At 52.2% G+C, this 24184-nt stretch overlaps 1 protein-coding gene across 1 annotated transcript in view; it reads right to left on the bottom strand.

The window, feature by feature from the left end:
• HS3ST4 (heparan sulfate-glucosamine 3-sulfotransferase 4) overlaps positions 1-12906 on the bottom strand; it is a 108133-nt gene extending 95227 nt beyond the window's left edge. Inside the window, exon 1 of the mRNA XM_065412479.1 lies at positions 12263-12906. Coding sequence (XP_065268551.1) covers positions 12263-12906 — 644 coding nt within the window. The remainder of the gene's footprint in view (positions 1-12262) is intronic.
• Positions 12907-24184: the final 11278 nt, after the last annotated feature.

Consider the following 24184-nt stretch of genomic DNA (forward strand, 5'->3'; position numbering starts at 1 on the left):
CTCTGAATTTTACATCCACCCCGGGCATTTTGGGCCTGTTTATATTGCAAAATAAATTCTTTAAAGTTACTGTACTTCACAGGAGAGTTTGTCAAGGTAAATGCCATCATTTACATAAAATGTCACTAGCGATTGTAATATTAAAGCAATAAAGAGCAAGTTTATGATGCTTAGATGTACAATCTGACAGGGAGAAAAACAGCAAATCTTGCAACATTTACTAACTGGTGTGGAGAGTTTGGGGAAGAAAATTGGAGATTTACAAAAATAGATATTTTTCATAAGTATGATTTTTTTCCACAGCCTTCAAACACTTTGCTTTTTAAATACTCTTTCAGCATTGAAATGGCAACTAACTAAATGCAACTGTAGAGCAGAGACCTGGACGGGAATAAAACACCCAATGAATGTTGTGTTCACAAGCGGCAGTTGGTTTTGGAATCTCGGTTGCAGTAATTAACAAGGTTTGCCTAAGAGTGCCGCCTTCCTGCTGCCAATGAGGAGAGTCTCACTCGGAGTAATTAGTGAGTTTCCAAACCCCGACATGCTCAAGGGCCTTCCAGCAGCTGGGAAAAGGGAAGATGAACTGCAGGTAGCCATGCCACAGCCAGCGCCACACTGGAGACCACGGATCAGGAGTCCCAGCTAGGGAATCCAATTGCCTATATGTTCCCCTCATGCCAGTGATTCCCCTTGGCTTCAGTGGGTGTAGCCCCCGAGGGCTGAAACTGGCCTTAGAAAAATCCAGAGACTTGGTTCTCTAAAGGAAACAATGTTTTCTGGCCACATTAAAAGCTCCGGGATAGCCCCCTAATGTTGACATTAAGGCATTTTCTCAATATGTCAACCAATGGTTTATATTGACACGGTGCCAAGCATATGCTGGACCCTTCACAGGGAAATCAAATGACGAGGTCTCTGCCACAAAGCGGTTACAGGTTAAGGCCCTGATCCTGCAAAGACTGAGGCTGAACTTTCCGCATGTGAATGATCCCACTAAATTCAATAGGGAAGTGAAACATCGGTGTAAATCTTTACAGAATTGAGGGTTCAAGGTTTAATCCTGCAAATACTTATTCACACGAACAACCCTTACTCAGCCAAGTGGCCTCACTGACTACAATGGGAGCAACTCCCATGTGTCAGAAAGACTTGTGTGTGTGAGGACTAGGTCATAAAGGCGTGATCCTGCCAAGTGCCGAGTGCCCTCAGCTCCCACGGAAGTTAACGGGTATGCCGCATCTTGCAGGATTGGACCCTATATCCTCAATCTAAACAGCAATAATTTTCCCCTTGGATGAAGACATTCAGATAGCCTGGGATTTACAATAAAACTTTTAAAAGGGGCTGAAAAGCAATTTAAACAGATTCCGATGCTAAATAATACTTGGGGGGGGAAAGAATAAAATGGACTGCTAGCTATTTATATGCCACACTGAAATTACAATATCCACACTTAATGCTTTGGAAAGTTTGATAGTGTATGTTCCTTACTTGAACTCAGTGCTAAATTCTCAGCCATTCATTCACACTCTTACCCTTCTCAATTCATTGAAACCACTTCAAGCAAAAAACATTTGAAAGAAATTACCTCAGCGTGTTACACCGTGAGCAGTGAGAAATGTCCCACATGAGCCTTGCCGGCCCCAAAAGCAATAAAATTTCTGCTGAAGTGCATGATATAATAACTCAGGGAAAAGAAATCCCCATGACAACAGGAGGAAAAAGAGATCCATGAAAAGCAGAGGATTCAAACTGCTCTCAATAGAAGGTGTCACCAATCTGTGGTGGAATTTTCACTTTGAAAATCAAAAGCCTTTGCTCTTAACTTTCTTTGTAAACCTGTTGTTCCTCCCTTACCTAGACCACAGTTTTTACAAAGCAGAACATGCCTCACTAAATCAATACATGAATAGGGGTCAAACGCATCATTTAAACCCAGAAATGTAACCAGCTGATTCTTTTCCACTGTGTTTTCCAAAGGGGCTCAGTCCTATTTCTGGGTTTTCTGTTGTGCCCTTTGCTGTAGCAGCTGCATGGCCGGTGTGAAACGGCAGTCACACAAAGCTCACTCTGCAAACTTAGATCATAGAAACGACAAATCGTTAGAAGCAAAGCACTGTGGAATTTCCTCTGTGGATTACTGAGACCAATGCTCCAAAGCTTCGTTGTTCCCACATACGTATATTGATGTGTAAATCGTTCCAGGCCTGGCAGTGTGGCGCCGGCCCCCATCTGGCAAAAGGGTGTTAGAAGAAACACAACTTGACCTTTTGGTGGTTGTTATTTATCTTCCAACTTGTAACTCCGTCATACCCTGCTTAAGGACGGCTTTGGGACAGTCATAATCCCAACAGAAGGGACTTCAGTTTGACAGAGCAGGGGGGACCTCGCACTCAGACCTATATCTGTTTGTGCTCATTGGAAGCGTTGCTAATAGAGCTCTGACCTGGATAATCAGGGGGTCGTGGGGGAAGGATGACTGCCCCAGTGAACGGGTACAGGAGCAGAGATGGGGCAGGCATAGCCCCCTGAACAGGTAATCAGTCAGAAAGCAAAGAATAAATGCTTAATTGGGGAAATCTTTAGTTGCTCCTGTTTGTGGTCTCCTTACAGATAGCCGAGATCATGACCATGACCCCGCAAGCCCATGCACAGCACCCAGCGGGGAGCACAAGGTTCTCGTGTTGCCATGTGAGTGTGAATAGAGTCTACATGTGGGGAGAAGCACCAGGCTTCATCCTCCACTCTGAGTGCAGGAGGTCTCAAGCCCCATGCCTCTGCTCCTTCCCTCTCCAGAGTGCAGGGCACAACGGGGTGGAGCTTGGACGGGCAGTGGGTGTGGCTGAGGAGGTGGGGGCGTGACCTCCGTCATGCTGAGGAGGCGCATAGCTCTGAGCTCACTGAGGTCTGGTTCCTCTTAGGAAGCCGGGAGGGTCTCTGTGCACTGGGGCCCCCCGAGGCCCTTTCAGCAGCAAACAAACAATAAATCTCAAAGGGGGCAGGGAGCAGCTTGGCGCTAGCGCTGGCCTTCCAGCAGGAATGGGTGTTCCCGCATCGCTTGCCCTGCGAGCACGCTGCCCCTTGCTCCACGCATGCTCCCCTTTGCTCTACGTACACTCTCCTTGCCCTGTGAGCACGCTGCCCCTTGCCCTGCGAGCACGCTGCCCCTTGCCCTGCGAGCACGCTGCCCCTTGCCCTGCGAGCACGCTGCCCCTTGCTGTGAGCACGCTGCCCCTTGCCCTCACGCACGCTGCCCCTTGCCCTCACGCACGCTGCCCCTTGCCCTCACGTACGCTCCCCTTGCCCTGCGAGCACACTGCCCCTTGCCCTGCGAGCACGCTGCCCCTTGCTCTGCGAGCATGCTCCCCTTTGCTCTACATACGCTCCCCTTGCCCTCACGCATGCTGCCCCTTGCCCTCACGCACGCTCCCCTTGCTCTCACGTACGCTCCCCTTGCCCTGCGAGCACGCTGCCCCTTGCCCTGCGAGCACGCTGCCCCTTGCCCTGCGAGCACGCTGCCCTTTGCTCTACATACGCTCCCCTTGCCCTCACGCACGCTGCCCTTGCTCTACGCACGCTCCCCTTGCTCTCACGTACGCTCCCCTTGCCCTGCGAGCACACTGCCCCTTGCCCTGCGAGCATGCTGCCCCTTGCTCTGCGAGCACACTCCCCTTTGCTCTACGTACGCTGCCCCTTGCCCTGCGAGCACGCTGCCCCTTGCCCTGAGAGCACGCTGCCCCTTGCCCTGAGAGCACGCTGCCCCTTGCTCTCATGTACACTCTCCTTGCCCTGCGAGCACGCTGCCCCATGCCCTGCGAGCACGCTCCCCTTTGCTCTACGTACGCTCCCCTTGCCCTGCGAGCACGCTGCCCCTTGCCCTGCGAGCACGCTCCCCTTTGCTCTACGTATGCTCCCTTTGCCCTGCGAGCACGCTGCCCCTTGCCCTGCGAGCACGCTGCCCCTTGCCCTGCGAGCACGCTGCCCTTGCTCTCATGTACGCTCTCCTTGCCCTGCGAGCACGCTGCCCCTTGCCCTGCGAGCACGCTCCCCTTTGCTGCACAGGGCTGAGCTCAGTGTCTGTGGCCGGTGTGGGGATGCTGAGCGCTAGGTGCTGCTCTGTGGCCATTAGGCCATATGACATTGCAGCGAAGCCTGATGTCTCCCTATATTCTCCCTACATCCCTCTACCTGAAACAAAACAGAAAGGCTAAGAGAAGCCAGGTACCATCTTTGGGAAATGTAGCTCTCCTGGCCTAAGACCTGGGCCAGACCTGTCTGCACCGGGGTAGAGTCACCTAGTAGCTCTTGGTTTGGGAGCAGATCCAGCCCCCAGCTGAAGAGGCTAACGTAGCCTATGAGAGACCTTTACTCACCCCCACCCCCAACTTCTCAGCAGGGCAAGAATAGGGAATTCCAGGCACCTTGCCAAGGGCAGAGTCTGGCCCTTGGCATGCACAGTACAGGCCTGATCAAAAGAGCACTGAAGTCTATTACAGTCCTTCCGTCAATTTTCATGAGAACTGGCTACAGAACTAAGTGGGGTGTATACGTATACGTGCATCTCTGCCTTGCACAGGAATGCACAAGAGAAATATGCATCTGAAATAACAGTAGGCTCATTCTTTTCCCCCCATGAGAAACAGCACTGATATTATCCCAGAATTATTTGCAGGTGCAAAATTGTGCCTCAAAATTAGAGGCTACCACGGAAAATCAGGTCCTAAATGTTTAAGGAGAAATGAGAGGTGATAGTCTTGAAATTACCAATGTTACAATGGGGTACGTGTGTGTATAATTTAAAATTCCTAGCCCAGGGTAATCCCAATACAGTGTAAGGGGGGGGGCAGCTGAGTCACTGCATTTCAGCAAAAGCCAACTCACAGCAGGACCTGGAAAAATCAATACCCCTTCCCTAAACGATCAGAAGTGCTGAGGATACGGTATACACTGGAAAGGCCTTTTACAGAGAAATACAGTAGTTACAAAGTACCAGCAGTCTCTCACATCATTAGAAGAAAAGCCCCATCTATCTATCCACCCTATAGTGCCCCTCAGCACTGAATGTCAGCCCTAGTGGAGGTGATTTTATTTTCTGAATATTATGACACGGAATAGAGGAGTATAAATATTACACAGCAGCACAACAGTGAGATTCAAACAGCACAGGATTAACACTGAGGTGACCAAAGGCTATTGCTATCTGATGGCTGTTCGGGGCCCAATGTGAAATGAGTCCATGGTCTCAGTCCAGGGTCTTAGCCTTCCTTGCCCCTACCCTCCTCTCACTTCCCCTGCTGGCAGTCTGAGCAGAGAGGCCCAAAGGACGCATGGCCATGGAAACCAATCTACCTGAAAGGTAATTCATGCTGTTCAATCTGCGTGGATACAAATCGCAGGTCACAGGAGTACAAACACTGTACGAGTGTGAAGCCCAGACCACTGGCCTCTCAATCAACACAGCCAGGGATGGGGAACACAGAATGGCAGCAACAGCAGGGAGGCAACAAAACCTGCTCAAACGACAATAGTGCACGACAGTCGCTACCCAAAGATGCACTAGTGCAGGGGTAATCCATTCTTTTTTGTCAAGATCCAAATTCCTTGGTCAAGGTATAGTTAAGGTCCACACTCCAGAGCAACATCTTTTCACACTGCAATCACAATAATGATAATAATCAGTAAATAAAAAGATTTCATGGTCCGTTCAAAAGGGTCTGGTGGTCCGGATTTGGCCCATGGTCCGCCCATTGTTTATCCCTGCACTAGTGTAGTGGCCACAGGGGTGTGGTTTAAAGAATCAGTTTCTCAATCCCAGTGCAATTGCTTCTTGGACCAACTGGTTCGGAAACAGATATTTCCTGAAGCAGCTTCTTGTATTATTCAGGACGAGGATCCCCGATTTATTGGTGTTATTAATTATTTATATGACTGTAGCATCTGGGGGCTTTATTGTGCTGGGCATGTTACAACCAAATTAGACAGGCCCTAGCCGAACAATTTGACAGCCTAGAAAGACAAGACAGACAAGGAACGTGCATTTCACCTTCCCCAGGCACGTAGGCCCATTGGTTCACGTGCGAAAAGTTAAGCCTAAAGGATTGAGGCGTAAGAGGGAATGAGCCATGAAGTAAAAGCAAGGTTATAATTATGAGGACACCATAGCAGTTCCTTAGTTAAAGTTGCATGGAGAGATTCACTAAAAGGATGAAAGGTCTTCATTATGAATGAAGAATATAAATTTATCATATCCTCCCCATACTTACAGCACTTACTCTTAACAGTACCAAATGAATTTTCTTAGAATTTACCAGTAAATCTGTTAGTTATAATCATTTTAAAATGTCTCCATTTTGATTTTTATGAGTCTAACCTTTTTTTGGATCCCTCTAGCAAATTAATTCCTGAAGTTTGAGATCTGAAAATTCACTGATTTATAGATTATTTGAAAATCTAAGACACAGGATACATGCCCTGGTTATTAATGTGAAAATATTGGATTTAACACTGTTAGTCATAAATGCTGTATTTACGTTATGAGGCGAGTCATATTTTGTTACAAATGGTGCATTTGTTATCAAATGGATGCTACAGACTCTAAACTTTCATTTAAAAATGTTTCTAGCCTTTTCAGATGCCAAGATAACCTTGAAAGCGTGAAGCTTCCTGAACCTCCAAGCAGCTGAAACAATAGCTCTGAGATCCATGAACTGTCCCACCCTTCTCAGTGAGTTACTGTGATACCTAAAGTTGACAATTTAAATGCCAGCATGATTAACTGTTTCTCTGCTGATCACACCTCGCTAATGTACTTAATGCACTCCCAGACCAGGGGCGGCTCCAGGCACCAGCGCAGCAAGCATGTGCCTGGGGCGGCAAGCCGCGGGGGGCGGCCTGCCGGTCGCTGTGAGGGTGGCAGTCAGGCTGCCTTCGGCGGCATGCCTGCGGGAGGTCTGCCGGTCCCGCGGATTCGGTGGCAATTCGGTGGCGGGGACGCTGAAGGCACGGCACTTGCGGACCTCCCGCAGGCATGCCGCCGAATCCGCGTGGCCAGCGGACCGCCTGCAGGCACGCCGCCGAAAGCCGCCTGACTGCCGTGCTTGGGGCGGCAAAAACCATAGAGCCACCCCTGTCCCATACAGTGCCAATTAGGGTGACCAGATGTCCCGATTTTATAGGGACTGTCCTGATATTTGGGGGCTTTTCTTATATAGGCTCCTATTACCCCCCACCCCCGTCCCGATTTTTCACACTTGCTGTCTGATCACCCTAGTGCCAATGCCCCACATGCCCTCAGCCCAAGTCCCCAAACCTGCTTCCACGGGACAAGTCCTACAATGCAGGAACAGGCTGCAGGTACCGCATGCTGAAAGCCGATCAAATCATTTTATTTGATGCTGTTTCTACATTAACCTCTAAATGAGCAGCACAGGGGCTAGTGTGCTAACTGTATCATTCAGCTAGTATTTCATCGAGAAACACTTCCGCCTTTCAATTTAAATGAAGCTGCAACAGAGTGCCAGAGATTTCGGAGACTTTGCCATAGAATCCAGGTCCAGCGTCTTCTGGAGTATGCGGGGTTTTGCCAAAGGGTTTCATAGTAGATGACAAATGTTTAAAGAATACAAGTTTTGGCATCTAACACTGCAAGATGACAGGTGTATCCCAGCTCCAGAAATGACTGTGGGTCCATCCTCGCTGCAGAGTTAAACCAGGCGATTAGGTGGGGTTGGCCTTATTCTGGCTCTCATTCACACCCACGCCTCGGCTTTATCTGAGCTAGCTGGCCCGTCCTGGGGTCTAGGCTAACGCATGAACATGGCTTACCTTTGGGCTGGCAACCTGCCCACTTTGCAGTGAGGATTCAGGTTAAACTACTCAAGTGCTGACAGTCCTCCGATGCCTTCTCACAATTCCCCCGTGTGCCCAGAAGGACAAACAAGTTCTCTCACAATTCACTAGGAAAGAATCACAGAGCATCACATCATGCTGCAGCACTACGAGCCCCCAGAAGTTCCAGTGCTAACATGGATGAGCACAGCAACTGTGTGGACGCAGTCGAGTCCGGATTTGCAGTGTGGCAGCTCACACCCTGACTAGGGCAACCCCCGTACTCAGCCCCGAGTGCTGGACACCCAAGTTAATTCTGCAGTGAAAGACATTCCCCTGTGTTGACTGTGGGAAAGTCTTGGATTATAAAAGCACCGAGTACTGACTAAAAATCCATGGCAATTCATATTTAGGATTATAGAAAGATCATGTGATCTAGAAGGGTAAGGAAGGAACGAAGAGGCATCAGTTAATTTCCACTTTGATGGAAATGAAGACCTCATGACCTTTGACAAACCTCACAATGATTCACTGTGGAGCAAATCATTTTGGCATTGTAGAAGGGATGCAGTTAGTTCTCTTTATCATGAAGGATAATATCTACTGTTAAGTACCAATGTCTCCGATAAAAGAAAGAGGTGAAACTGAGAACATGCAAAAGACATATATGCCAGAAAGAAATATCACTGGATTGTTAAGAAAAAGAGAGGCTAAAAATAGATAATGTTTCCCACAAACCCTTAAATACAACTTTTAATAGCATTCAAAATACATCCTACATTTAGAAAAAAGAAAATCTAGGAAATTCAGCAACAGTTAACTTACACTGAAGGCTATAAATGGAATTGAAGGGAAGATGTACCACTGAACAAATCCCTCAAACAACCCAACACTAAAAAGTGTATGGAATCACAAATTATGATTCCAAAAGCAAATCGGACACCTTAATCCTGAACAACCCCATGCAGCCTTAACTCCACCTTAAACATAATACATCAGTAGACATGTAGGAAGATTTCAATTCTGTAATTTCCACATAAACTGTAACCCTGGCTTTCGAACTATCACAATCAGCACAGATCACCCATTCACATAGCTGTTTTCTGTAATGTTTAAGAAAAGCTGACTCTAGAGAACCGGTGTAACCGATTCCCTACATAAAGTGTATTTTGCACTAACTTCAGCTTCTGGATCGTCATAAGATATAATCTCATGTAGAGTGTATTACAGCAGTCAAACTCAAGGAGACAAAGGCATGACCAACTGTAGCAAGATACACATCCAAAAGAAATAGCTAAGTATTATTATCCCCATTTTACAGATTAGGAAGCTGAGGTATGGGGAAGTTAAAAGGGAACTGGCTCTAGGCCATGTCGGCAGAGTTTGGAGTAGAACATAAAGTTACTGTTTCCTAGGACAGTACAGTAATCACCAGAACATACTTTCAACAATGAATGATGCAGAGAAGGCCAGTCAAGTGGCCCCATTTTCCACCCCATGACACTAGAAAATAATAATTTGATAGTATTAAAAGGCAACAGTTTTAAAATGGACAAAAGGAAGCCACGTTACAAAATGTGTAAGTATCCCGTGGAACTCACTGCCAGAAGACATTAATGCAAGTAATTCAATAAGGTTAAAAGCAGACATTTATGTGAATATAAATAACATCTGCAATTTCTCTAGCTAGGATACAATTGCAAAGACTCTCAACCTTCATGATGCAGGACATAAGCTAACCATCAGCTAGGGTCAGGAAGAAATCCCCTTCATGTGTCAGAAATGAGGATTTATGGCTTACTCTGAGGCACTAAGGACAGCTACTGTATGTGTCTCCTTGCTGTCTTCCAATATGGCAATTCCAGCTCAGGATTGAGACGAAGATCTGCTCACTGGTTGAGCTGTGGCTGCTGGTAGAGTAACCAGTAGATTTCAGTGCCCACTAGGGTGCCTAGATGCCCCGGTTTTATAGGGACAGTCCCAATTTTTGGGACTTTTTCTTATATAGGCTCCTATTACCCTCCACCCCCTGTCCCGTTTTTTCACACTTGCTGTCTGGTCACCCTAGTGCCCACAGCTGTTGAGTCCAACACCATTCACCAGCACTAAAAATGAGCTTAAATAAATCTATGAGAGCAACACCACATAGCTACAAGAATGACAAAAAGATCCGAATACTGTTCTGCAGATGCATACCTGTTTGTGCCTTTCGCTCCAAGGGAAAGCTACGCTCACTCCCCGGCCCTTTTCTCCCAGCTTTACTTTCAAGATGAAAACACAGCTGCTTGTCATATTCAATGCTTGATCTTCTTCCGCCTATTTTGAACAAAACCAAACCTCTCTACACCCCTATCTTTAGCTTCTTTCATCAAGTTTCTAAACTTGGTCTTTAAAGAAAAGCTTTCCTGGGTGACAATTAGGTAAAATATGATGTTGGCTGTTTGAAATAAAGTGTGCACAAAATAAAATCACCTGAGCCAATCCTCCTCATGTCCAGATGTTGATGCAACACACACAGCCTTTGACAGCACATAACAAACAAGCTCTCATACAAGTACTCTCTGATTGCTGGTCTCCACTTCACTGGAGTTCCTCAGAGAATCACTGGGCATCATAATAAAGCCAAGCAAATGCCACAGCAAATAAGTGTTATTGCACACACTTTGCTTCCAAAATTTCTGAGGAAACCTGCCTGAAGATGATCACATCTAAGTTAGTGTTCACATGAAAACCTCACACTTTATTTTTATTTAAAAAAAAAAAAACCCAGCTAATTCAAACAGTTGTTAACTTTTTGCCTCTGAAACTGAAAATGTTCCTCATTCTTTCCAGCTGTTTAGTCAACTACCCTAATGAGTGAAATAAAAAGCCAGGACCTCGATGTTTTAATCATGATTATTTCCTATTTGGAAAGCAACAAGCACAGTGCGGGTGCTGCCAGAAACTAAAAAATAACATCATCAATAATTTTCAAGTTAAATTAATGATTTGTATTTTCAAGTTTTGAGATAAATATTTTAAAACAGTGAACATCACAGTTAGTTTGATATGTTGAAACAGCAAAGAAACCTACTGATGAATTCATCCTGTTTTCATCTATTGGAACAGGTTAAAAGGAGTCTACGTTAAAAGTTTTAAATGTGTTAGATCAAACGGCAATACCAAGAGTAATTCATACACAGAGCTCAGTCTAATCAATTCAAAAACTTCTAGCAGATGGAACTTGTTGCATAAAAGGAATAAATCTCCGTTTGGGAAGGAAATTCAGGATGCTGTGGCTTGTATGAAGAAAGACTCCTTGTTTATTTATTGTCACTTTAAAGCTGCAGCTATCACCTGGGCTTGCAGGCTTGTTTATTTCTGTAATTATTCACTACTGAACAGTCTAGATTTGTACAGTGCAAGTGCAGCCACCGGCGCAATCTGTTCAAATCTTCTGTGTACCGGGCGCTGCATAAAATGCATTTTGTAGCTATTTCTGGCATCTCCATCAGAACCCTGGATTTTAAATGGTATAACGGCCAGTAACATTAATTATACATTTATTTGACCTGCATTTAAATCTGTTATTGCCCAATTTGCCTCCACGCCAGGCACTAGCTGCTCTGGGGCCTCCTCTGTCCCCTATATATTGTTTTGATGTGGTTAAGCAATCCCAAGGCGCCTGCAGCTGAAAGGGGAGGGCATGGCTGGGATTCACACAGATCCTGGAGACAGTACCTTGCTCAGGTAAGCTGCCAGGTAGGAGATGGGCAGACTTGAGCCCGCTGTTAGCAATAAATAAGTAAGCAATAGACTCAATCTGAGAACTTCTGCACAGAGGGGGGGGGAGTTAGATTTTAAATACACAGAAACCTTCAGGGTGAGCCACACACACACACCGGACACAAACCCACAAAAGCAAGGCAATGGCAAGTCAAGCCACTAACAACTCACACTCTCTTCTCCTCAGCCCTGGGCACAGTCGTTACTAATACCCCCGCCCCAGGATCTGTCCCTGAGGGCTGGGCTGGGGCTGCCTCCCACAGCTACAGCCCCTGGTACCCAGCACAGCAGCCAAGCGCTGCCTCAGGCCCCAAGGCACAGCCCGCCCCCCCAGGGGCATGAGGCCAGAGCCTCCAGGGGGTGGCATGCGGCGAAGGGAATTTGCCACCTGCTCCCAGGGCGGAGCCGATGGTGCCTTATGGGAGCGGGAAGGAGCCGGAGAGGGTCCCAGGGGGGAGGGTTACAGGCAGCGCAGTGGAGCCAACCTGCTCGGGGGCTCTCTCCAAACAGGCCAGGGAGAGCCCGGGCCCAGCCCTTCCAGCCAGGAGCGCTCCCCGCCGGCCACAGGCCCGGCTCCTTCCCGCTGGGGGGGGACGCAGGCTGCCCGCTGTTGGCCCCGCGCCCCGGGCAGGTGTCTCTGCCCCCGGCCGCCCCGCCCGGCGCTCACCTGTACCACTCCAGCCCCTTCTCGTAGTTCCTGTCGAAGAAGTGGGGCTCGACCCCCACGGCGCGCACGTCGGGGTGCGCCCGGATGGCCTCCAGCAGCGCCCGGGTGCCCCCCTTCTTCACGCCGATGATCAGGGCTTGCGGCAGCCGCTTCTCGCCGTAGTCCGGCGTGGTGCTGCCCGCCCGGCTCAGCTCCTCGTCCGTGGTGCTGGATTCCTGCGGGTCCCTCTCGAAGGCGCCGCTCTGCGCCGCGATCACCTCGCCGGGGGCCAGCGCGGTCCGGAGCCAGGCGGCCGCCGACACCCCCGGGCGGCTGGCGTTGCTGGCCCGAGTGGGGGGCGCGGGGGTGGCCGGGGAGCCGCGCAGGCCGGCGGGGGAGCGCAGGGCGCTGGGAGCCGGGGAGCCGCGCAGGCCGGCGGGGGAGCGCAGGGCGCTGGGAGCCGGGGAGCCGCGCAGGGCGCTGGGAACCGGGGAGCCGCGCAGGCCGGCGGGGGAGCGCAGGGCGCCCGGGCCGGTGCCCCCCATCAGGCTGTAGCACAGGTAGGTGAGGCACAGCGAGAGGCTGCACATGCAGAGCAGCTTTCGAGCGGGGGGCCCCTTAGAGCCGCGCCCGCCCTGCGCCCCAGGCTGGGCGGGGGGGGCCATGGCTGCTCCCCGCTCCTAGCCCCGCGCACCGGGCGCACATGGTGTCAGCCGCCGCCCGGCAGCCCCGTGTGCATGGGGCGCCGCTGCCCTCCCGCCCCGCAGCCGCCGGGGGGGAGCCCCGCATGGCACAGTCAGCGCGGAGCCCCGCAGCCCCCGCGGTGCAGCCGCCTCCAGCCGGCCGGGCGCATGGGGACCGGCTCCGGGCGCATGGGGACCGGCTCCGCGGCGCGCCCGGGGACGCTGCGCTCCAGCTCCGCCGCCGCCGCCTCGCACTGTTGCAGCCCGAGTTCCTGCCGCTAAACTTTGTGCCGAGCGGGAGGAGGAGAGCGCGCTCCCGGCGTGGGGAGAGCCCGCCCCCGGCACGGGGCGGCGGGGAGAGCGGGGCTGGCACCGCGCCTGGCACCGCGCCCCGGGCCGGCCTGGGGCTGAGGGCAGCGCGCCCGGCGCTGGGAACGCAGATGGAGAGCGCGCGCCCGGGAAACCTCGCCCCCGAATCCCCGCTGCCCCCCGCCCCGCAGCACTGGCTGTCCCCGGTCCCCGCTTGCTGCCTTACAACTCGTGTGCCACCCAGCCCCTCCCTCCTGCCGCCTCAGACTGCCGGCTGTGACCCCCAGCCACCCTGCCCCCCAGCCTGCCCCCCAGCCTCTGCTCCTGCCCTCAGTCACTCTGCCCCCCGATCCTCCCTGCCCCCCGATCCTGCCCCCCAACCTCTGCTCCTGCCCCCAGCCACCCTGCCCCCCAGCCTGCCCCCCAGCCTCTGCTCCTCCCTGCTCCTGCCCCCAGTCACTGCCCTTCTTCTCCCTGCCCCCCGCTCCTGCCCCCCAGCCATGGCTCCTCCCTGCCCCCACTCCTGGCCCCAGTCACCCTGCCCCCAGTCACTGCCCCCTGCTTCTCCCTGCCCCCCGCTCCTGCCCCCCAGCCACGGCTCCTCCCTGCCCCCACTCTTGCCCCCAGTCACCCTTCCCCCCAGCCTCTGCTCCTCCCTTCTCCTGCCCTCAGTCACTCTGCCCCCCGCTTCTTCCTGCCCCCCGATCCTGCCCCCCAGCCACGGCTCCTCCCTGCTCCTGCCCCCCAGCCTCTGCTCCTCCCTTCTCCTGCCCTCAGTCACTCTGCCCCCCGCTTCTCCCTGCCCCCCGATCCTGCCCCCCAGCCACGGCTCCTCCCTGCTCCTGCCCCCCCAGCCATGGCTCCTCCCTGCCCCCCGATCCTGCCCCCCAGCCTCTGCTCCTGCCCCCAGTCACCCTGCCCCCAGCCTCTGCTCCTCCCTGCTCCTGCCCCCAGTCACCCTGCCCCCTGCTTCTCCCTGCCCCCCGCTCCTGCCCCCCGCTCCTGCCCCCCCAGCCATGGCTCCTCCCTGCCCCCCGATCCTGCCCCCCAGCCTCTGCTTCTCCCCACTCCTGCACAGCTTCCCCAGCACTAATCCCTGTCAGTCTTTGGAGGACGGGGCCTTTCCCCCTCGCCTTTCCAGGCTTCTGGGGTGACTGGCTGTCAGCCCCCATCTTCTGTCTTTGGGGGCTCCAATCAGGGGCCACTGTGACCCCCCAGCCATAGGGGAAAGGCACCTCCTCTTTCATGAGAGGAGGCTGGGCCCTGCCCCTACAGGTGGGGATTCCCTCTGCGGGGAAAAGCCCGAAGATGGGGCCAGACTAGATGACCCCCCCCCCATGGGCAGGAGAGTCTGTTCCCCCCTGGGGTAGAGCCCCCCCCCCAACCCAGGAGCTCTCCTCATCATGACTAAGGAGGCACCGTCTTCCCATGGGATGCAAGGGGAGGCAGTGGCCGTCCGTGTTTATCCTTCAGAAATACCGATATGGGGCCCTGGACCTGGTCCCCGCAAGGGTGGCTTAGTGATCTCCGTAGAGGGGCGACTCCATCAAAGGCATAAAATTACCCTGATCCTCCTGTCCTTCGGGATGTCAACAAGAGGTACCTGGTCTCCTCCGAGAGCCCCATCCAGTAACCGCCCTGAGCTGACGTTCGGGGCGAGGGGAGGGCCTCAGAGGTGTGCTTAGCTGAGCTGCTCCTGGGGTGTGTGGACGTGAGTTTGTTACATTCTCCACCTTGCCCTGGAGTCTGTTGGTATCTTTTAGGTACTTATCCTGTAGGAGCAGAGCGCCTCGCAGTCTGTGGTGTATTTATCCCTACAGCCCCCTGGGAGGCAGGGCAGGGCAGGGCAGGGCTATTCCCTGGGTGTACAGATGGGTCCTCCCATCCCGCAGGGTCCTGGTGCCCGAGCTCCAGCCTGAGCCCAGAAGTCTACACAGCAGTGAAACAGCCCCCCAGCCCGAGCCCCGCGAGCCCCAGCCGTGGGTGTCTAGTTGCTGTGTATACGGAGCCAGAGAGACTAGTGATATCTGATGGAGCAGGGAACTGACCCCTAGTGCCCTAATCTCTGGACTCTCCTTCCTCCCAACATTGCTGACTTGACTCAGTGGGGATCTGAAAGTGAACATTAGGGCCCAGATTTTGAAGATGCGTGTGCCTAAGTGCACACCCCTGAGTTAGGGACAGAACCCCCCCTGCACGCTTAGGTACAGCTGCATGCTACGCCTGGCTCGTGTGTGAGCCCTGGAGATTCCACACTGATTTTGGGGGTGCTCATTGAGGTACACACATTTCTGGGCGCAACCACAATGCCCACGTTTTCAGAGTTGAATACTATGAACCCCGGGAACCTCAGCTTCACCAAGGGGGAGAAGAAAATACACCTGAAGACAGTCGCCCCTTCCTGCTCAGACTCCCGCGGGCATGGCGCTGCTCCACAGCCTATCATGCAGGCTTCTGCAAATGGGCTTCAGCATCAGCCTGGCTGGGGGGCAGGTGGGCTGAGTTCCCCTGGCACCTTCTGCCCAGAGATAGGCCAATCTTTCACAGCGTGGGGCGGGACAGCGGGGAGTGGAGTCTGACTTCTCCACATCTTGCTGTTAACACACAATCCCAGCAGGGCAGTTTGTCTGGGGAGATACTATTGGCATCTCTGCCTTTGTCTGAGCCCAGGACAAGAGCAACCTTTGGAGGAAAAAAACCCCATTGTTGAGCACAAATATTAACTAGATGCCCAGTGCCAAGAAAAAAATTAATCAAATCAGATGAAGAGCATTGACTTTTCCCAGAGTGAACAAAAGCTCAATGCTGCTCTCAGCTGGACATGTGTTCTCTCCGTGCAGCCTCAGTTCAGATAAAGATTACTCCTTTATAATATATTTTTTATGGTACACTTGAGGCCTCTGAAAGGCAGTCTTGTGTCCTGTAAATCATTTCCTGTAACTAGTGGATTCCTCTTCAACTGCGTTACAGTTATGTTAATATTACGGGGCTAACCTGGGCTGACAGAAGTAAAGCCTCATCTCCCTTCCTTCACAGCCTTGTGCCTCAGTACTGGAGCGAATACTCGGCTGAGCACATGCAGGGTCCGTGAAACACCGGCCAGAGCTGAGCGTGGCATGGGCAGCACAACATAGAGCTTGGGAAGCCAGCGAGGTTGGGCTGGATGACTCCTAGCCTAGGGACCACACTGTCCTTCTACCTCTGCCATGACCAGGTGCATTCCAGGGGGCATTGCTTCGGGGGCGAGGGGTATCTGATTCAGAAGTGAGGACAAGCAAGGTGAGACCAGGATTCAAACCCAAAGCCAAAGTCCTGAAAGCTCCGGGGGGGCTGCAGTGCAGCCCATCGTAGATGGAAGTGTGAACTGTAAGGGCTAGATACAGCTCCACCCTTCCCAGAAGTTCTGAGCAGAGCCGTTTTAATCTGCTGTTCTGGTTTAGGAATGGCTTTAGCGACTCTAACCGTCCTTAACCTAAATCCCGTGTAGTTGCTGCAGTATGAGCATAAGCAAATCAATAGTGCAACTGCTCTTTCCAGAGAGAACTGGCACTGATTGATCAGGCCTTGGGAGAGTCCAGCCTGCTGGTTCCAGCCCTTTCCCCTCACTCCCCACTTGGAAGCTATGAGCATGGTGTGAATGCATCAGAGCTGCCGACTCCTGGGTGTGCAGGGCGCACAGTGTTGTCTTGTTATCCTCCGTACTGAACTGGATGCGTGCTGGCATTCTCGGGAGTTGGTCTCCAACATTAATATGGAGATATCTCCTCTTAGATCAAGGCTTGGATATCCTCGGAGCTTCTCGGAGCTGCTTCCGCACTCGTTTTTCTTTGATTTAAACTTGGAGAAACCACTGGGCATCTATTGGAGTCAATAACCTAGTGATGGACTGAATCTGCCAGCATCCTGCCTGAACCACTGACCCAGCAGATTATGCATCTCTGCACTGACGCCACGTGTGAAAAATCTCCAAGGCCGTGTTGGCCAAATGCAGTTACTCTGCGGCAGCCATTTTCACCTGTGAAATGAGGATTTACCCTAGAGGAGGTGGAAGTGATTGTGAAGCTCCAGGATAAACAGGAGGGGCCAGAAAAACTTCAGTTCTTTATTGTAAAACAGAGCACACATTTACAGGACGGTGTTTACCAGAACGCTCCTGTCTGAGATTCGAGGGGCTCCTCGCCATGTGCTCTGCTTGCTGCTCATGCACCCAACAGGATGTGCACACGTACCCTACATCCAGCAAAGAGAATCTCCTCTCGGGCTCCAACTTCTAGCCCAGAGGAAAATTTTACAGCCAGACTGTAAAGCCCTGTAAATCGAGGGGGTTTCCTGAAACGGCTGGTACCCAGGCTCAGAGCTGAGTATTTTATTCCTCATAAAGGAAGCAACGTTTTGTATTTTTCTGGTATGGGTGTCAAACACATGCCTGAACAGATGTGAGTGTGATCCAAGTGTCTGGTAGTGTTCTGTGCGTGGATGTGATAGGAACTGATGGAGTGTGACACTTTATTTCACAGTTTCTGCTACCGAGGGCTCCTACATTTCCATTGCACACCTGCACCTTTCCAGGCACATGAATTAGCCCCGAAAGTCACTCCCAAGTATTCGGGAAGTGTCCAGTTCAGAGTCCAGCGGGTGCACAGGAATTACCTGGACAGATCAGACCCAGGATCCATCTAGCTCAGGCTCCTCTCTCTGGCAGGGGCCAAGACCGGCTGTTTTAGGGGAAGGTGCAAAAACCCCGCAATGGACAATTATGGTATATCCCTCCCATAGAGGGGGTTTCTTTCAAGCCCCCATTGTTTAGTGGTTGCCCTGAGGCTTGAAGGTTTATGACACTTCTAATTTTTCCCATCCTATGTGATATAACTGGATTCTCTCACCTCCATATAAATGTTGGCTCCTTTGTGATGCCTGCTGGGCCGAAGGCATCCTGTGGCAATGGGTGGCTGTAGACATTTGGGCAGTGCCCATGGGCTGCAGAGCCTGGGGATAAGCCAGCCCTGATTTCAGGATGAGCCTCCCCTGGGTTGAATAGGGTGATCCCAGGGTAAAAGGCAGCAGCAGGAAGCGGCAGGGCTGGGGCTCCTGCCATGGGGGAATGGTGGATGAAGCTGGAGGGAAGGAGGGCTCCTTCAGGGGTGCCTGAGAAGGGGCAGGTCCCCAGGGAGGAGAGCTGTGCCAGCTCGAGCCTGGCTGGAAGGTTGTTTCTGTGGTTGTTTGAGAATTGTGTTAATGTGATAAAACCCCAGTCCCTGCGCAGGTCCGTGACTGAAAGAGGCTAGCGAAGGGAACAGTAGAGGCACCCTGGCCATGAGGGGGGGCTCCGCTGGCGGCAGCCGTTATTACAGGGACCCTTTGTTGTACGAGGCCCTGGGGCCTGCGCCAAGTCTCCCTGGCGTCACGAGTCATTTCAATAGCTTTCACGGGAGCTGGGTCGGCCCCTAGTGGAGAGCTAGAGAGCGGGAAATCCAGATGTGGTCCATTGCTGTGGTACCAGCCGCTTCCCTCTGTCCCACTGGCGATGTCCTTCTCTCTAGGCCGCCCAGGGGGCTCCGTTCTGCTGTTGTCACTTGAGCAGGCTCAGCATCCCGCTCATGGGGGGAGGGCAGAGTTTGGCCCCTATCCAAACAAAGGAATTGTTTGTGTTTACCCAAGAGAAGGCCTCAGATGTTATGTGATCATGGTCTGCAAGTGCCTACCTGGGGAGAAGATCTCTGACAGCAGAGGGCTCTTCAGTCTAGCAGACAAAGGCCTAATGGGATCCAATGGCTGGATGCTGAAGTTAGACAAATTCAGGCTAGAAACAAGGTGGACATTTTGGGGGTGGGGTGGGGGGCTAGTGATCACTGGAACAACCTATCCAGGGTTGTGACTGGCTCTCCATCGCATGAAGTCTTTAAATCAGAACTGGATAGCTTTCTAAAAGATCTGCTCTAACTCAGCCACACAATGGGGCTTGAGGCAGGAATCGCTGGGTCAAATTCTCTGGCCTGTGTTGTACAGGGTCAGGAGGTCAGGCTAAACGATCACAATGGTCCCTTCTGGCCTGATTAAAATCGGTGAATCTACGTGTGTCAGAAGCTTGTATTACCTCATTGCTACTGGCACCTGGAAGCAAGTTTCCAAACAGAAGGCATGGAGGTGATCTTCTTCTCCTGACTGTTACAACATTGTAGATATAACCCTATAGTCCTGTACCTATATTTCCAGAAACCTCCCTACCCAACCTTCCTCTCCTACTTCAGTTTCATTATTTATTTTTAATCAGAAACAATGAAACACCTCTAAGAGGTAAGAATTATTCCATGTTGTGTCCTAGCCACTTGAATGAGAGAATGAGATTGTAAATACAGGCTGATTAGGTAGTAAACTACAAATGAAGGAACCATTTAAAACCTGGCAAAAGCTGCATAGCCACCCGTAGAATGCTCTGTGATGGATTCTGCAGTCACAAGAAGTTTTTGATGTGGGGGAAACAGCTCTGAGTTCAGGATCGGAGTGTATCATGAGGACTTTTGTCAGCAGTCTGTGTGAAATGTTAAGGTCTCAGGAATCCATGCCACCTAAAAGTCCGCTGCCATTGGCACCAGTAGATCTCAGTGCTGGTAAAAATCCCAGCAGACAGGCTAAGAGATGATGAGCAGAAATGGAAAGGAAACTTCAATCCTAAAGTAGCCCCTTCACTCTCTTGTTGATGCACATTGCTGGCCAGTGGGCCACGAGGCGGAAGTTGGCATGGCCTCTGCACTCCTTCTGTGGGTACATAGACAACTTCAGCCTCCAGCGATGTCCAGGCAGCACCTCTCACCAGCACAAAGTTCACACATCAAGATAAATGACCTTTCACCTTTCCATGGAGCCCTGTAGAACCCGTGTGACTGCACCGAGAGAGGCCCGGGCCTTTCTTGCCACTCACTTTCACCCAAAGCTCCCGTTTGCAGTGGCCAGATATGGGCTAATAGGGACCTGTGGAATTTGTCCATGCTCTTTCTGCTGTGGACTGGGCCAGGAGCAGGGCCCTTAACCTGTGTTTCCATGGTGACAAGGTGACTGCCTCCCCCCCATCCCTGCCGAGAACACTCACAAGACACTGGGATTTGTTTGAGTCCTCAGGCTGTTTGCTGGTACAGGCCAATGAGAACACTAGGAACGTGCAATGACTTATCCATCTCATCTCCAGCAGCCCCCAGAACCCACCGTTCTGTGAGATGCATTCACCTATGAAACCAGAGCTCTTCATGGCAACCAGCTCCTTGGGTGATCCTGACTCACCTTGCTGTCCTGTCTCTGATCGCAGCCTATGCTGGTGGAGGATGCACGACACCCAGAGAGATCAGTTATGGAATAACTTGTCCACAAGGGAAGATTCTTGAAAACCTCAAGCTGCTTGTCATTGGCTCAAGCCCTGGAGCGGGCAGATTTCTATTGCTGATTCAACTGCAGCCTCTCTAATGTAATCATGGCTGTTCTCTTTATCCATATTGTTCCCCCTTCTTCCCACAGTGCTGTTCTGTCACCAGTTTCATCGCTCTGCCCAATGGGAGCAGATATCCAGGACTGCTTCCCAGTGGAGGAGAAATCAGTGACGTGGTGTCTGGGTATATGCTGGGTGTAATGAGTTTCATTTACACATATGTCCCCAGTCCTGGAGCAGAGGTGGTCAAACATTACACAGGGCAATCCCTTCTCCAACAAATTCAGCCCAGCACCAACTCTGCCTCAAGAATTAACTCTAATTAAAGTCCAAGACAGAAACTTTCCTGCTGCTCACACAGCTCTCTCTTTCCAAAGCTGCACTAAACCTTACATAAAGAAAACTAACAGCATGTCTCCCCAAGACTGAACATTTGCTCACATGCTGAGAAAAAAGAACTTGGAAAACTATATGTGGCAGTGCCACCTGGTGAGGCCTGCCCTAACAATATTTATCTTTTTTTGAATTCTGCTGAGTTTGTGGCCTCAGTAATGACCCACTTTTCTTTTCCTCGTATGCTTTTTGACTAGCTAGCTGATGAAGGTGCTTTGAAATGGCTTTAAGTATCTAATGTGGAATTGGCTGATTTTGCTAGCTAAGGTAACTGCAGCAAGGCAAAGGTACTACAGCCTGTAAAGGGTTAACAGGTCCTGGCTGGTCACATGGCTGCTCAGGGCAGAGTATAAAAGGAAGGGGAAGCGGGGTCAAGGGGGAATTGAGGAAGGGGCAGTTTGCTGGCTGGCTATCTAGAGAGAGAGAGAGAGAGAGAGAGAGAGGGAGGGAGGTAATGTGTGCACCCAGTGTTTCTCTGTGGATCTGGTTTTTGTTGAGATGGTTTGGTGGATAATAATCCATCCTTGAGGAAAGGACCATAAAGTGGCTGAGGCTTGGAACTTGATTTCCATTCCTGGGACGTTGAAGAGCCTTTTCAGAGGATGACGGGGACGCGCTGTCACCCACCCCTGGGCCCGTCCTTGCATGTGCACCAGCACGGCTCAGGTCTGGAGCAGAACGGGGGAGGCCAGGGCTCTAAAGTGTGAGTTGTTTAGCAGCCCAGGAAGAGTTAGCCACTGCTAGGATCTTGGGGAGCCATTCAGGGAAGTGGCCACATGCCTGGGGCTAGGGAAAGGGACCCAGCCACCACTGAGAGCAGCCCAGCAACTTCCCGGGGCATTGTCAAATGGAGCCGCCATCCTTGCCTGCACTGAGGCCAAGAGTCTGCCCCAGAGGCCTCAACCTGAGCTGGCTCCTGAACTGAGGCTTCTTTGGTGTCTAAACTCACCATGGAGAATCTGTGCGTTTGCCTGGGCCAGCCTGGGCCTTCTGCTTCCAAACGGAGGGGCAGGGAAAGAGCAGAATCCCGGGGGCATGGCCCAGCACTCCTCAGGGGCAGAAGGGCTGAGCTCAGCTACATCCTCACACCCTCCCTTGGGCTCCTCTAAACTCCTGCACACCAGGATCCCCGCATACGTGACGCTCGGCGGCTTGGCCTGCTTGGGTGGGGAGAGGATGGAGCTGAGGGAGACCCCCAGTGCACTGCTCCATCCTCCCAGGAAAGCAGTGTAAAATGGCACACTCAGTCCCCGGATCCCCTCTTTGGGGCTGCTGTAGACACCTCAGGGGTCACCGCCCCCCTTCAATCCAGCTGCTCGGAGAGCAGGGCCGTAGTGCCCCACAGCCTTGCCTGCACAGCGCCCACCTCCCTAGCAGCAGATCAGCAGGATTATTCTGAGCCTCCACTGGGTCTTGGTGGTCTTCATTGTCCCTTCTACCCTCTGTGGGCCTGCTAACCACTCTGCTCTCCGACGCTTTCCTGCCCTTCCTGCGTTCTGTCCTACGGCCGTGACGTGCCTGCGTTCGTCTCCAGGCTGAGAGGAGGGTTCCGTTTTCTGAAGTGTCAGGGGCACTGCACAGAAGGAGTCTAGGCTGTGGCTCTTTTTCAGAGGCCCACTCCCATCAGGCAAGGCCAGAGTGACCGGCCCGCTCCTGCCCTCCATCTCCCTGTTAAACGCCTGTGCAGCCATAGGTGCTCCTTCAGCAAGGGTGTCCGTGGGCGCTTTTCCAGTCTGTCACGTAGCGACGGATGGTGGTGTGTGGGTGAGTGGCATTATCTGCACGTTGTCAGCAGATAATCTAACCAAGTGCTTGCAAGCCAAATGAAGAAAAGCCTCTGGCTGATTGCAGGGCAGGTTGACATGACGTAGCAGGCAGCAGATTACACTGAGCGCAGAAGCAAACCGGGTGTCTCCATTGTGTGTGTGAATACAACAGTAACAATGCTTAGCTCTCAAGGGGGCTAAATGTCATCATCCCTAGAGGGGGAAACTGAGGCCCGGAGAGAAGACAAGCCTTGCCCAAAGGCACCCAGTGAGTTAGTTGCAGAGCCAAGAAACTGTTAGGTACGTCTCTGGCTCACATTACCTCAGGATCTGAGCACTCTCACGCTCCCCTGTGAGGCAAGGCAGGGCTATTGTACACATGGGAACTGAGGCACAGAGAGGCTAAGTGACTTGACCATGGGCACACAGGGTTCTGTGGAGAAGTCGAAGCCCTGGTCTCCTGGCTTCCAGCCCCATGCCCTGTACAATGAAGCATGCTGCCTCCCAACTTAAAGGCTAGGATGGTTGCTGGGACGTGGCAACGTTTCTGATCCCAGCTCCTGACAAACCGTTGCTCATGCAGCTGCTGTATCACGGACAAGGCTGCTTTGTCAGGGTGATGTCAGTCTGAGCTGGCATGACATCACACCGAGTGTCCGTGATTACCCAGCATACAGCCTGGGAATGGGACAGGCAGCCTCTTACCTTTAGGACAGTCGCTCAGGGTGAGTGGGATTAGGGGGTTGTGCTTTGAGTCCAGCTCCCTCTGGACAAGGGCCCAGATCACAGAAATCGCAGTCCCAGTGACTGGCAGCATCTAGCCCTTTGTGAGAACAGGTCAATGCTTGCATGACCCACGGGATGGAGACGTCTTGCCCAGGGAGATCTGCCCGGCTCAGCCCATCCTGTCTGCTGAGCACCCTCCACCAACACTAAATCCACCTGAAAGAAAATCACTCTCAGCCCCTTGTGCTCCTGCCAGGCTGAGATGTTTTCACTCAGTCGCCTCTAGCCACCGGGCCACCTCCAGGGAGAAGGGACAGCACCAGTTCTGCACCCAGCCGTGGGGAGGTGTGTGCAGCATGCCCTCACCCAGGGCCAGGGAGCAGCTCTCTGATGCCGCACAGGCTGCAGCTCCGTCCTATTGTGTACAAATACACACAGGGGTGTGGGCAACACGGGCAGCCTGCAGGCTGTCGGCCAAGAGCCATTCTGCGGCCTTGCAGGGCAAGATCTCCCTGCCTGTCCCAGCAGCTCCCTGGGGGCCCAGGGAGTGGGCACTGCCCAGTGCTCCACGCTGTGAATGTCACTTACCAAGGGTGGACTATTTCTTCAGGACAGGCTGTAAACGGAAAGAGCTCTGACCTGTACCAAT

This window comes from Emys orbicularis, chromosome 10 (genome assembly GCF_028017835.1).
Source record: "Emys orbicularis isolate rEmyOrb1 chromosome 10, rEmyOrb1.hap1, whole genome shotgun sequence".
NCBI lineage: Eukaryota > Metazoa > Chordata > Testudines > Emydidae > Emys > Emys orbicularis.